The following is a 12,577-nucleotide window of genomic DNA, read 5'->3' on the forward strand; positions in this document are numbered from 1 at the left end:
TGTTTCCTTTGTACGAATTGATAAGCATAATAAAAATCACTTTCATTTTTTTCATGTTGTTTGGCCCAATAGCTTCAGGAGCACTATTATAGTTTATTTTAGGCCTCACTGAAGCGGAGGCAATATCCATAAAATTTCCACAGCAATAAAAGAAACTGTCATCGAAGCACAGGGGATTTATCATTAGGATGTATATGCCTATCATGTATGTATGTGATGTTTTTAAAACACTCTACAAATGTTTTTGAATTACAACATGTATGACATGTTCAGGCTTATTATCCTATATTTGGTACACTATTTGGAAGTCTTGAATTTGCACTTTTCCAAGAACTGTAGTTAAGAATAAAAGGCAGAGGAAACTGATTAGATTTCGCCTCCAAATATCTTACCTGCCTATGTTTAGTTTACAAGGTCAGATAAATGTTATTTTCAGGCAAGCTGTGAATTAAGTAAGTCAAATGATTTTGAAATACATAAAGAAAAGCCAGAGCTTGAATTGTTAGTAAATAAAGATCTCTCAAGATTCATGTCGACTTTCCACATAAAAAGTGGAAAGCTACATTTCTGCAAAGCAACTCATCCACATAAAAAATAGTCAAAAAGGACTTCATTTAATTAGTGATATGTAAAGACTCTTGCATAGAAAAAGGTTACAAAGTAATGCAAAAAAGACTAGGTACAGTAATTTTAAAACAAATATTTAAAAGTATAATTTTGCATAATGTTTAACATTCTCATGTTTATTGCTTTCTCCACACAGCAGAGAAATGAAGTGCATAATACATGCTGTGTCTCTTATCTTTTAAACATAAACTCTCACGTGCTTGATTTCAACGTATTAAGAGATTATTTTGTCATTAAACGAAATCGAAAAAAACAAAAACACAACACCATTACATAGCACTAGTTTAGGCACGGACAAAAATAACTTATGTACATCCCATTGCATACATTCATCTTGCTTTGGGATCAAATGCAATCACTATCTTGACAAAGAGCTTTAAAAACTGTAGCTTTTCTCTTCCCAGTGCTCCTTCCTTGCTTCATCACCTCCAGAAATGTAACTTCTCCCAAAGGGTGACAAGAGTAGATGTTGTATTATTAGGAGAAAATGAAGAGGATAAATATATAAAAATAGTCCAAATGAAACTGAATAAATTAATCCAAACTCACGCAAACTGGAGAGTTTTCAAGCTGGCATGAATTAAGTAGCTTCTGGTGGGCACATGGTAGGCAACTGCTCTTAGGTGCACTATATAAAGTAAGGTTTATATAAAGAAGCACCATATTTTGAGCCATCCAAAAAATAAAAGTGCCTGGGGGCTTGCAGGCAGAGCAGAAATGCTTGTTAATCTGAGAACTGATGGAATAATTGCTTATACCAATGCACTGCTAAATGTCACCTCTTGGCATGTCTGTACAAAGAAGGCAAACTAAGATAAAACTGTCTTTCAACTTGAAAATTACTTTCAGCAATCATTTTGACCAATAAAACCTGTTAGTTTCAGCAGAATATTCTTCTCTGGCATGGTATTCCAATGTCTGCAGCCTATTACAAGACTTTTGTCCCTTTCCTTTCTTAACCTAACCCCACACTCGTCTTTCCTTGTGCAATGTTATATATCCAGAAGAAAACTTCCTAAGCTCAGGCACTTACGAAACAAGACTCTCTCACTCTCCTCCCTATGTATTTCCCATCTAGTCTCAAGAGAATTCAGTCAGGGCATTTTTCTTCCCCAGTTCAGACATACCGATGCACTGCTGGAAGGTACGGTCCATATATTTTCCAGGAAACTTCTAAATGGTAACAAGTATGGTTTTCAAAAGTTGCTGATGTCAGTTACCGAGCTGCCTTAAACCAAACAAAAAGGGGAGAGAGACAAAAAGAGAATACCACATTTCCACTCGTGAGGTTTGTGTCTCAAACAGCTTTATTGTTCCTTTGTGGATCTGTCGGCATCTGTATGGCTACCTTCAGGGTGCAGAGGTTTTAAGCTGACTCTGAAACGGAGGACATTGTTACTATTGCGAGAAGTTCGAGAAAAATTTAAAAAGCTCCAACTTCTGTCCCCCAGGGTCGGTAAGGTTTACTGTTTGTTCCACTGCTGGTCTGCTGAGGGCTGGACGTGGCTGATACTGACAAGGGTGGACTGATGGCTGTGGCCGCAGCCACTGCTGCTGCTGCATTTGGAGGGAGCATGGGGAATGCCCCCGCGAAGGACAGAGGGAAGCTGTGCGCAGCCGCAGTAGCTGCTGCGGCTGCAGCGTGGACGGTAGCTGAGAGGGACAAGAGAGACGTGGAGAGAGGTGGCATGCAGGGGGCGACGCTGCCCGTGGATGGCATTCGGAGGGCTGAATCCGCGTGGGCAAACGTGGCCGTGAGGAGAGCAGAGCCGTGGGCAGGAGGCACTTCTGAAGTTGTGGAGAGGCGACAAGGGGTGGACTCCGAGGCATGGAGACCGTTGGGCTGGAGCAGCGCTGTGGGCAGGTGGTGGAAGGTGGCGGCCCAGTGATGCGGGTGGAGGGGGTGATGGTGGTGGGCCATGGAGGATGTCATGGCCGCCGCCTCCCGCTGGGAGGCGCAAGTGCTGAGATGAGACACGAGCCGCACCCGCAGCGGATCCGAGGAGTCCAGGCCTTCCACGGAGCTCAGGTACCGTGCCACTTCTGTTAGGCACTCTCGGAATCCGATGCTCATGAAGTCCATGGCAAGAGCGTGTGCGTCAAAGTAGCCTAAAAGTGGGTTTGAGCAAAGTGGGGGACAGGAGAGAGATTGAGAGAGAGAGAGATGGGGGGTGAGGGGTGAGAAAATGGTACAGTTAAGAATAACTACCCACTGATGTTCCACTCTGTCCTTCAGAATACTGAAGTGGAATGATAATCCTTTCTGAAAATATTGCCAGCTATTTATGGTTTTAATTTTTTGCAGAAGTTAAGAAAGTATACTTTGCCACTCACATGTGTGACAACTCTGGCAATGCAATATACTACAGTTGTTCTTGCAGCTAAATATCACAGTGGGGAAAAAAATTAAGAACATCCGCGTTTCAAACACTTCCAGAGAAAGAAATGGGGTCTCCCCTTTTGTATTGTGGGATAGTGAAATTCCCCAGGAAACGTTTTTGTGGAATTATAGAGTTCCAGTCTCTCTGTCTCTGTCACATGAGTTGAAGATTAAAGGGCTTATCTGAAACATCTTTACTCTCTTGGCATTTTAACAGAGATGCAAGCGCACCTTAGCAGCTTGAGGACTTTAGAAATGTGCTAGAATCGCAATAAATTCATAAATGCTCCTTGACTCACAATGTTTTTTATCAACAAAGTGAAAACATCTTGTTATAACTTTGTATAAAAAATTTAATGAAAACAAAATGAAGTTTTTTTTTTTTTAAATTGGTTTCTTATTTGAAGATCTTATTTTTCTGTCAGTAATATTAGGCTAAGTTCCTGGTATGAAAACACAATAGGTTAACTCCTAGTTTTTCTGAAGTTCAAAAAAATATATGTCCTTACATTTTTCTGGTATACACCCAACAAAATAATGTATATTAATTTTGTCAGTGTATATGCATGTACTCCTATACCTATAGTTACTACCCTAAAAATGGCTAGAGCTTGGTCACATTTATCTGAGTCTCTGCCCAAAGATAATACATTAGAATAGAAAATAATGTCGGCGGGCATAGTGGCTCAAGCCTGTAATCCCAGCACTTTGGGAGGCCAAGGCGGGCCGATCACAAGGTCAAGAGTTCGAGACCAGCCTGACCAACATGGTGAAACCCATCTCTACTAAAAATACAAAAATTAGCCGGACTTGTTGCCATGCACCTGTAATCCCAGCTACTAGGGAGGCTGAGGCAGGAGAATCACTTGAATCCAGGAGGCGGAGGTTACGGTGAGCCAAGAGCATGCTGTTGCACTCCAGCCTAGGCGACAGAGCGAGACTCTGCCTCAAAAAGAAAAAAAGGAAACAATAATGTCTAATTTAGGGTACAATAATAATCAGACATTTAGGGAAAAGTCACCTACTTTGAATGAGTGACCTCTGGTATATACAAACAGATTTTTCATTTCATTTACAACTTGTAAAAAAGCAATCTTCAAATCAAAAGTTTAGTCTATTCATTTTTGGGATGTGTACATACATAAGAAATATCACAAGGTTATTTATTAACTTTTTTTTTTTTTTTTTGAGACAGAGTCTCACTCCTTTGCCCAGGCTAGAATGCAGTGGCTTGATCACTGCAACCTCCGCCTCCCGGGTTCAAGCGATTCTCCTGCCCCAGCCTCCTGAGTAGCTGGGACTGCAGGCACATGCCAACATGACCGTTGAATTTTTGTATTTTTAGTAGACACGGGGTTTCAGCATGTTGGTCAGGCTGGTCTTGAACTCCTGACCTCATGATCCGCCTGCTTCAGCCTCCCAAGTGCTGAGATTACAGGCATGAGCCACTGCACCCAGCCCTAACTTATTTGAGACAGAGTCTCACTCTGTCACCCAGGCTGGAGTGCAGTGGCTTAATTACAGCTCACTGCAGGCGCCATCTCCCAGGCTCACGTGATCTTCCTGCCTCAGCCTCCTGAGTAGCTGGGACTACAGGCATGCACTATCATGCCTGCTAATTTGTTTGATTTTTAGTAGAAACAAGATCTCGCTATGTTGCTCAGACTGGTCTAGAACTCCTGAACTCAAGCAATCCTGCTGTCTTGGCTTCCCAAAGGCTGGGATTACAGGCATGAGCCACCACACCCAGCAGTTATTTTTATCTAAAGCATTTACTACATTATCTGTTTATATTTTTGCTGATCGAAGTATTACGTGTTTATTCATCACCTATTAAAAATTAGACTATCTTAATCTGTAATCAAAGAGCTTTGGAAATAGTAGTCACATATATTCAAAGTCCTAAAGCTAAAATTCCAACAATTTGGAAGTCCCCAAAAGATATTTGTGGCAAATATACACAGTATTAAAACAGAAACAACAACAGTACAAAGCTGATTACCAAGAGAATACCATGAAATGTGGAAGATCAGCAGCAAAAATAGTTATCATCCCAGGACTCTGACATAGTTAGCAAACACAGCCCCTTGAATTAGGATGAAAAGTTATTCCTGAAGAAGAGGTATTCACGTAAGATTTCACATTTTGGTCCTCAGGGTTCTCTCTAGGGCTTTGCAGACTTCTGACTCCCATGAGAGCAAGACGGGGGTAATGAATAGAATAGATACAGTTCAGAAATCCAGAGGGATTTCAAAGCTTAGGTTATTCTACTAAATCCTCTCTAGATACTATTGTCATACCAAGACAGACTGTAAAGAATGAGCTAATAGAATTGGAGCCCCAAGAGCTTCTAAGAATTTTCTTTACTGGTCATGAAGTAATTGAAATTTGTGGTTTGCCTGCTACGTTGTTGTATATGGCTGAGCTTCCTGTTGTATCTTAAGGAATATAAATTATGTCATTCCTATGCTATTGTGGACTTCAGAGGGAAATAAGTAGGTGTCTTTTGTGAATGGATCTTGGGCCAACAGTAACATACATGTTCATACCACTTCCTCTGTGCCAGCACTATCCTATGGGCATTAAGTGAATTAACTTGCAACAGGCTTATGAGTTACAGTATGGATACTATAACTGTCCTCTTTTTACAGATGATAAAACTGGAGCTCCAGGGGTCAGTAATTTACCCAAAGTCACAGAGCTAATCAATGGCAGAACCAGGATTTGAAATCACGCAATCCAGCTACAGACGCAACGCCCTTCACCACTGTACTATGAGGCAGCTGCAAGTCTTCTCCAGTGCTGGCCCAAACCACCAGCTCCCTTCTTGAAGGTCATTCTCCAGTACAATGACATCTTCAGTGACCTGACAGTCAGGCAACGTGTATGGTGTCTACTTGGAAATGTCTGTTCACAAACTATTCTGGGACAAATTTTAGGACTGTCCAGGTGGCCAAGAATAGCAATCAAGATGGAACTTAGTTTTTATAATAAAGCCTAAGAACAATATTACTCTTTACAAGTATAGCTCCTGCCAAATATTTGAAACCCTGATAAGAAAACTTAGACTTGTGGCTAACAATGCTAAGGGAAATAAAGCAATCAAACAAATTTTCTTGCAGCATGACTAATTCAATCAGTCTCGTAACATCCTGAGGTAACAGTTGTAGAGACAGGATCATGGGGCTGCAGGGGGCTTTGGCGCTTATCCTGCTAGTGTAGCCCTCAAAGTACAGCAGACTACTTTTTTCTTAGGTCAAAGGCACAGCAGCAGTCAACCTAGATGGGATCATTGGCTTTGGTGATTTAATCAAATTATCTTCTCCATTATGTAAGAACGTTTGCATCTCAGGCCACCGATTCTCACTCAGGATGGTTCCTTAAGAAGGTACAATCTGGGGTAAGTCAACCCATTGGGGCTTCTCTATACAACTATACAATGGTTACCCTCCGTCCCTACTAGACACAGGTTAAAGATGGTTAAGATCAGGGCTGATGTCCTAGGGATCCTCAGTGGTATGGCTATATAGGAGTTAAATACTGGTAAACAGTTACTTCCCTCCAATGCCCTGCCTCTGCCCTGATCTAGGACCCATATACTGTGTAGTAAAAGGTTAATGCTGAGGACAGGGAGGCCTCCAGGATTTAGTTGCAGCCCTTAAATCCGTGTGATACTTTCTCCTTATTCAGTTGTTAAATATACTGAATAACACCCTTGGCTAAGGTGAATATCAGAGGATTCTTTGAAGGATGAAAAAGATTCAGAGGGGCAAAATCAAGTCTGAGTTGTGATGTGTAAGTCGGATAATGAAATCTGAGTGAACTAGGATCTCAAGGCTATTTTTAGCATGAGATGAGAGATCGTCTCTCATCACCTTGACAATTCCTCCCTAAGTCACTATCTAGCACAGAGGACACCTCTCCAGGGCCCTGGACCTGGAGTGCCTGCTCTTGTTTGCTTTTCCCAGGAATGACTCTGCTCCATTAATGGCTTCTAGTGCAGAGACTTCCTACCTGCACTTCAACTATTCTGTTTGGTTTAAATTCAAGACCAACCAAAATCTAAAAGCAATAATGAAAATAACTCTAGAGTCACTTCCTTTGGAATAGCTGAATTATTTTCAGTCTTAGCTTTCACTTAATGTAGAAGAAGGAGAACAAGGAGTAGGAAGAAAGAAAGAGAAGGAGAAAAGAATTGCTTCTAACCTCCTGTTTATGTTTGGATGTTTGTGTGTGTGTGTTTTTTTCTTTCTGTACAGATTCCAGCATGCGCTTCTTAAGTCCTAAACAAATCTCGGACCAGGCTGCTGTGAATGAAGCTTTACTCCCACAGTATTATGAAAGCAAACACAAGCCCAGGGTCAAGTGCTTCTTTTGTTCCAGAAGTTCTTTCCCACGAGTTCAATCCTGCCATTAGCATTGATTTCCAGGGCTTTAATCTGGGGCCGCCTATCCCAGCTTGTTAAAGAACTGTTCAACTATGACTTCCTTACAATATTAGGGGAATAACATGAAAGAGAAAGGTAAAAAAGGCGAAAAAAAAATGAAGTCATCTACTTACCTTTACCCCCTGTTGCCTGAAGCATCTTCAAATGATCCACTGTCATTTGCAGTATTTCAGCTTTTTCTAACTTTGCAGATCCCTTCATAAATAAATAATACATTATCATATGTTCAGAAACTAATCTGAAACATTATACGCTGAATTTAGCATTATGGCTTCAATTTCCTTCTCACTAGACAAATCCAAGTTCTATTTTTTCACAGAAAACTTTGAATTCTTTCCAAAATTTACATGAAAGCACTAATTAATGTCATACCTAATGACAGGTATTTGCTATTTTAACTTTTAGAGACTAAAAGAAAGTAGAATGACTTTTTAAAATCATAAGAATAATTATTCTCCTAAGATCACCACAGCAAAACTATTTCAATTGGAAAAATCTCAAACTTTGCATTCAATCTGTATCTTGGTTAATAATATGTTTTATTATGGGGCATGGATAGTGTTCTATAAAGCCAAAGTCTAGAGGAGTTGAATAACAACTCAAGAAGATAAGGAGATAGGATTTTAACGATTTATTGTTAAATTTTTTTTAAATAGAAAATTCTAATAAACCCTCTCACAGGCCTACTACATTCTGAAATAAGGAATTCACAATAGAACACTATAATTGAGGGGAAGATTTTTAAGGTTTTTCTCCAATAATTACCAGCAGGTGTCACTGTGAATTTCTAAGCTCACAAACAAGAAGCAATAATTCACTGTTTACCTAGGAAGCATCTTAAATGCTTAAGGATTTTTGAACTTTTTAAAATAGTTCTTAATAAAATTGTCTTGCAAATATATTTTTATGTCGCTGCTTTTCAAAATAAGGAAACCTCTGGTAACCAACTGAAATAGAAATGTGCCATTTCAAACTGGCTGGGGACGGGGGCTGTGGGTGGCTTCTTATTTCCTGGAAGAGCTAAATAATTATACCAATATGTTCTCATTTTTTTCTTTTTAAGGATACTAAGATTTATTTCAGGTCCCTATGCTTTACTTGTTCTGTGAAAATTATCAGCACCACATACAGTGAGAGTGCCAGAGTTATTTAACTGCTCTAAAGAACACTCCTCTAATCACATTGTGACAGGGCCAACACACTAGGGTTGGTAGCCAGGCTCTGCAAATGGGAGCGCTTGTGTTTATGGTAACTAACTGCCAAACAACTGAGGTTTGCTTTTAAGGTTTAAGTCAACATTTAAGAAAAAAAAATCTAACAAACCAAGAAAAGAAAAAAAATCAAACAGACTTCTCATACTGCAGACCTTTAAATACTCCAAATTTTAATAACATCATTGATTACTGGCATTTTCACTTGAAGTGGATTGGCACTGAAAATGCCACTATATCAAAACTACAATTTCCACGTTATTTTTAGTTTATCAAAGACAGTCTCTGCATATAGATTGGGTGTCTTTTTTTGTCTTAAAAAAATGTATAATCAGTAGCATATTATGTTTTGTACTTTGTCAGTGTTTAACTTTTCCATGACAATGGTACAAGTAGATTCAGTAAAGTCACTAATAATTGAAACTGCAGTTTCTGGATAATTTCCAAGGACTTTGTAGGGCTTGTTTTATAATGTTTGCAGATTCATGAAGTAAACAAACAAAATGGAATAAACAAACACCTGCTGTCTTATACCCTACTGGAATTAAATTGAAAGTATTTTCAACAAGGTCATGCTGCCATGTCCTTTGAAAGATGCTCTTAGAAATCTGTCATTAGCCATTGTGGCAGGGGGAGAGCCATGACTTTTCTAAAACCACAAAAGAAGATTTAAACATTTGGCTTTCTACTTGTCTAAGTGTGCAAAATCTTTTCCTTTCTTCTTTTTTTTTTTTTTTGGTAAAGGAATACTTGAACTATGAAAACGGGCATTTATGACTAATTCCGTTTTTACCAAACTTCTAGAAAGATGCCCCAAATCAAACAGCATTCTACCAACCAAAGAATTAAAAATGAAAACAAATGGCTTGATAAATAAATTTTGTTAGTATTATTATTTAGGAAATAGAGCTAGAGATATTACTTCTTGGGCTCCAATTATTTTCTAATTAAAAAGATTACTTTTTAGAAACATTTTGAGAAAAAAAGATGTTTCAGTATTTTTTTTTTTTGAAGAACAGCACAGTTTTAAGTAAAACCACTACTGGTATTCATAGAAGGAACAGAGAAAGCATGAATACTGTTACCCTTAAGGGGAAAATAAGCTAAAGAATGGAAATGTTTTTCAAGTTCATGATGGATTATGTTTTTAATAGTTTTGCCACAACAAAGCATTTTATTGAAATAGCTGCTCTGTGCCAGATCAGGGCACATACACCATTATTTTAATGAGCTTTAACAAGAACCCACATTCCCAGATGAGCGAATCAAATTGTTTGAGCTTTTTTGGAGAGGGCTTGGGGGAGTTCGTGGAGGGGCTAGCTTACTTGTTTTTCAAAAGCAGTTGGCACAAGTCTTCTCAACTCAGATAAACTGTTATTTATTCGATCCCGACGCCTTTTCTCTATAATCTATCCAAAAGAAGCAAACAACAAAAGTTTATGAATTCACAAATGATAAAATTACTCAAACGAAAAAATATAACTGTTACACACTAGTATGAGTTACATGAAATAAAAAGGAGGAAAAATCACATACCCCTCTCCTTTTCTTTCTTGCCATAATCTGAGATGCTGTTGTTGGAGAATTCAATCTAATCACAGAGCTAGTACTTTGCCTATGAAATAAGAAGAGTATGTCAGGTGCTGCATTAACATAACAATAGTTTCTTCTGGGTACTTGGTGGTGCCCATTAAATATTCAGAATGATTCCACAGTTCAAATCTGCCTTACTTTATTCTTAGTTCTGCTTCACTCTTAACACTTTACTTTCAGCTCATTGTCTCTCATTACACCTTTTTAAAAAATGTAATCCAGATGCTAACCCATTGGCCAAAATGTCCCAGAATTTTTATTTGAGTCTCCCAGTGAAATAATTATGTGCAGTTAGGGTGAGAAGTTAGATATTAGCACTTCTTAGTTCCACTCATATATATTTTACTGTCAGCTAATCTCCTCAAATAGCTTCCCTTCTCCCTCCTGTCAGGCACACTGAACAAAGTAATGACACTTTTTCAAATCAAGGTTATGTTAAGCACCGCTATCAAACAGATGTGCAGTCGTCATACATCAAACTCTTGTCTCTAGGTGCAGATTTTAAAATAAATAGAAGTTATCTTACGGTTTCAAAACTTCAGTTGGTCTTATATTGCAACAGGAAAAAATGGACAAACTTGATGTTTTGCATACTAATCTTCCAAAAATATGCCCTAAATATGCCACTGATAGGAAAATTAAAATTCATTTTATTACTAGGTGAATGTTTTACTTCGAAAATGAAATGTTGGTGTGTCTTAGCGTTCGGGCTTAGCTTAAATCTCTAGAAGCTGCAATTTACCTTGGATTTACTAATGAGAAGGTTATTTTTATATTGAAAGTTCAATCAGAGTATTATTTGGTCACATAATTTTTATAATCCTTTCTAGTTTTTATCTGTTTCTCTTCATAATTCATGGATATCATGCTTCTTTGTGTTCTCAAATTCCCCAGGTTCCTGTTATTTGTTCTCTTTCATTCTAGAAATGCTGCACGCACCAAGTTGCTATTACCTCACCTTCTCACTTCTGGATCTTATTTCTGAATTACATGTCCCCCTCATTTTCACTCCTTCTTTATGGGTTTCACCTTTCATGTGATAGCTTCTGTTTTTCAGACCTCATTTTTAAAGATGGCACAAGAACACTTTAATAATTAGATACTCGAACTGTTGATTTCATGTAAATATCTTTGCTCTTACAGATTTCAGGCTTTGCTTTGTATGTATTGGAACAACAATACGAAAGAAAACCAGTTTTCCAAAGGTAGGAAGAATTTCCCTCTTTGAGTGACAGCTGCAGATAAATAATTAAGGTGCTTCTGGGGATGCCAATTAGAAGCAATTATCATTTGACCCGCCTTGGCTCTAAAATGCCTCGGTAATCTCCCTCTGTCACAGGAAAGTGGAGGTCTGGCTTCTGTGATTACGACGCCGATCTCTTCCAGACTTGAGAACAAGCAGTCAAAAAAATGATGCCCTTTCCGATCCTTACATCTGTCACTCACTCTTGGGTTAGCCAAGTCACACACGGTCAACCTGCAAAGCTCAATCCACTTAGCCTTGAAATCACAGGTTGCTCTAATTCTTCCAAAAATCAAATCGTGATTTCGGTATCTCTAAAAATTAAAAATCAAATTGTTTTTATTTTCTCCTGATCTATTTTGAAAGTGCACCCAAATACGGTTTCAGTGGACGTTGCCGTTCGCGCGTCTAACTCTGACAGCCAGGACCCTCCCTCGCCAACTCCGGCGCCCTGCCTTTCAGTGGCGCCCCCATCCAGGCCACTCCACCCCTACGGTGAAAATCCACATCCCTTGCCCCATCCCAACTCACGCTCTGAGCGCCCACCACTCAAACTTTCTCGGGCAAAACTTTCCTTCTCCGCCCAGGTGCTGCTGAGAGTAGCCTCGGGATTTCCAGGGGGCCACGCGTGCACAAAGCTTCCCGACGCCCCCGAGCTCTGTGGCCGCTCCCGCCGAGCCCGCGCTCACCCCGAGTAATTGTTCTCGCTCCCCACGTCGATGGTCTCGTCCATGTCGCTCTCCGAGGTCGTCTCGTCGCAGGGGCGCTTCATCCCGGCGAAGACCGCGCGGGGCGCAGCCCGGCCGGAAGCTCAAACGCCAAGCAGGGCGCAGCACCCTCGCGCCCGCCTCCTCCCTCCCCGGGCCTGGGCAGGCGCGGCTCCGGCGGCGGCGGGGTCGGCTCCTAGCAGCTCTTTCCCACGCCGCAACTCTGCTCTGCTGCAGGAGCGGGCGCCGGCCACGCCCCCCGCGCGGGTGGGGCCACCTCGCCCGCCCCCGCGCTCCAGCCCCGGCCGCCCGCCCGGCACCGCCCCCTCACTGGTCGGCGTGGCCTGCGATTGGCTGGGCCACGGGGC

The 12,577-nt window shown here is 40.5% G+C and overlaps 1 protein-coding gene across 2 annotated transcripts; it reads right to left on the bottom strand.

Annotated features, from left to right (window-relative positions):
* Nucleotides 1-593: 593 nt before the first annotated feature.
* On the bottom strand, nucleotides 594-12,283 carry HEY2 (hes related family bHLH transcription factor with YRPW motif 2). Of its 2 annotated transcripts, none has more exons than XM_012475723.3 (5): nucleotides 12,192-12,283; nucleotides 10,203-10,281; nucleotides 9,992-10,075; nucleotides 7,569-7,650; nucleotides 594-2,736 (listed from the first exon to the last, which is right to left on the bottom strand). In XM_012475723.3, the coding sequence occupies exons 1-5, from the start codon at nucleotides 12,272-12,274 to the stop codon at nucleotides 2,051-2,053; spliced, it is 1,014 nt and encodes a 337-aa protein (XP_012331146.1). In that variant the 5' UTR covers nucleotides 12,275-12,283; the 3' UTR covers nucleotides 594-2,050. The 2 variants fall into 2 exon arrangements, with proteins under 2 accessions (XP_012331146.1, XP_064216788.1); XM_064360718.1 differs by lacking the exon at nucleotides 12,192-12,283 and adding an exon at nucleotides 12,034-12,180.
* Between the last annotated feature and the right edge of the window lie 294 nt (nucleotides 12,284-12,577).

Source organism: Aotus nancymaae, unplaced genomic scaffold (genome assembly GCF_030222135.1).
Source record: "Aotus nancymaae isolate 86718 unplaced genomic scaffold, 86718_ANA_hifiasm-v0.15.2.pri h1tg000040l, whole genome shotgun sequence".
NCBI classification, from domain to species: domain Eukaryota; kingdom Metazoa; phylum Chordata; class Mammalia; order Primates; family Aotidae; genus Aotus; species Aotus nancymaae.

Coding starts and splice junctions, on each gene's coding strand:
- HEY2 (XM_012475723.3), bottom strand. CDS start 12,274: ATGAAGCGCCCCTGCGACGAGACGACCTCGGAGAGCGACATGGACGAG. Junction 10,076..10,202: donor CAAGAAAGAAAAGGAGAGGG/GTATGTGATTTT, acceptor TCTTTTGGATAG/ATTATAGAGAAAAGGCGTCG. Junction 7,651..9,991: donor CAACTGCTTTTGAAAAACAA/GTAAGCTAGCCC, acceptor TTATTTATGAAG/GGATCTGCAAAGTTAGAAAA.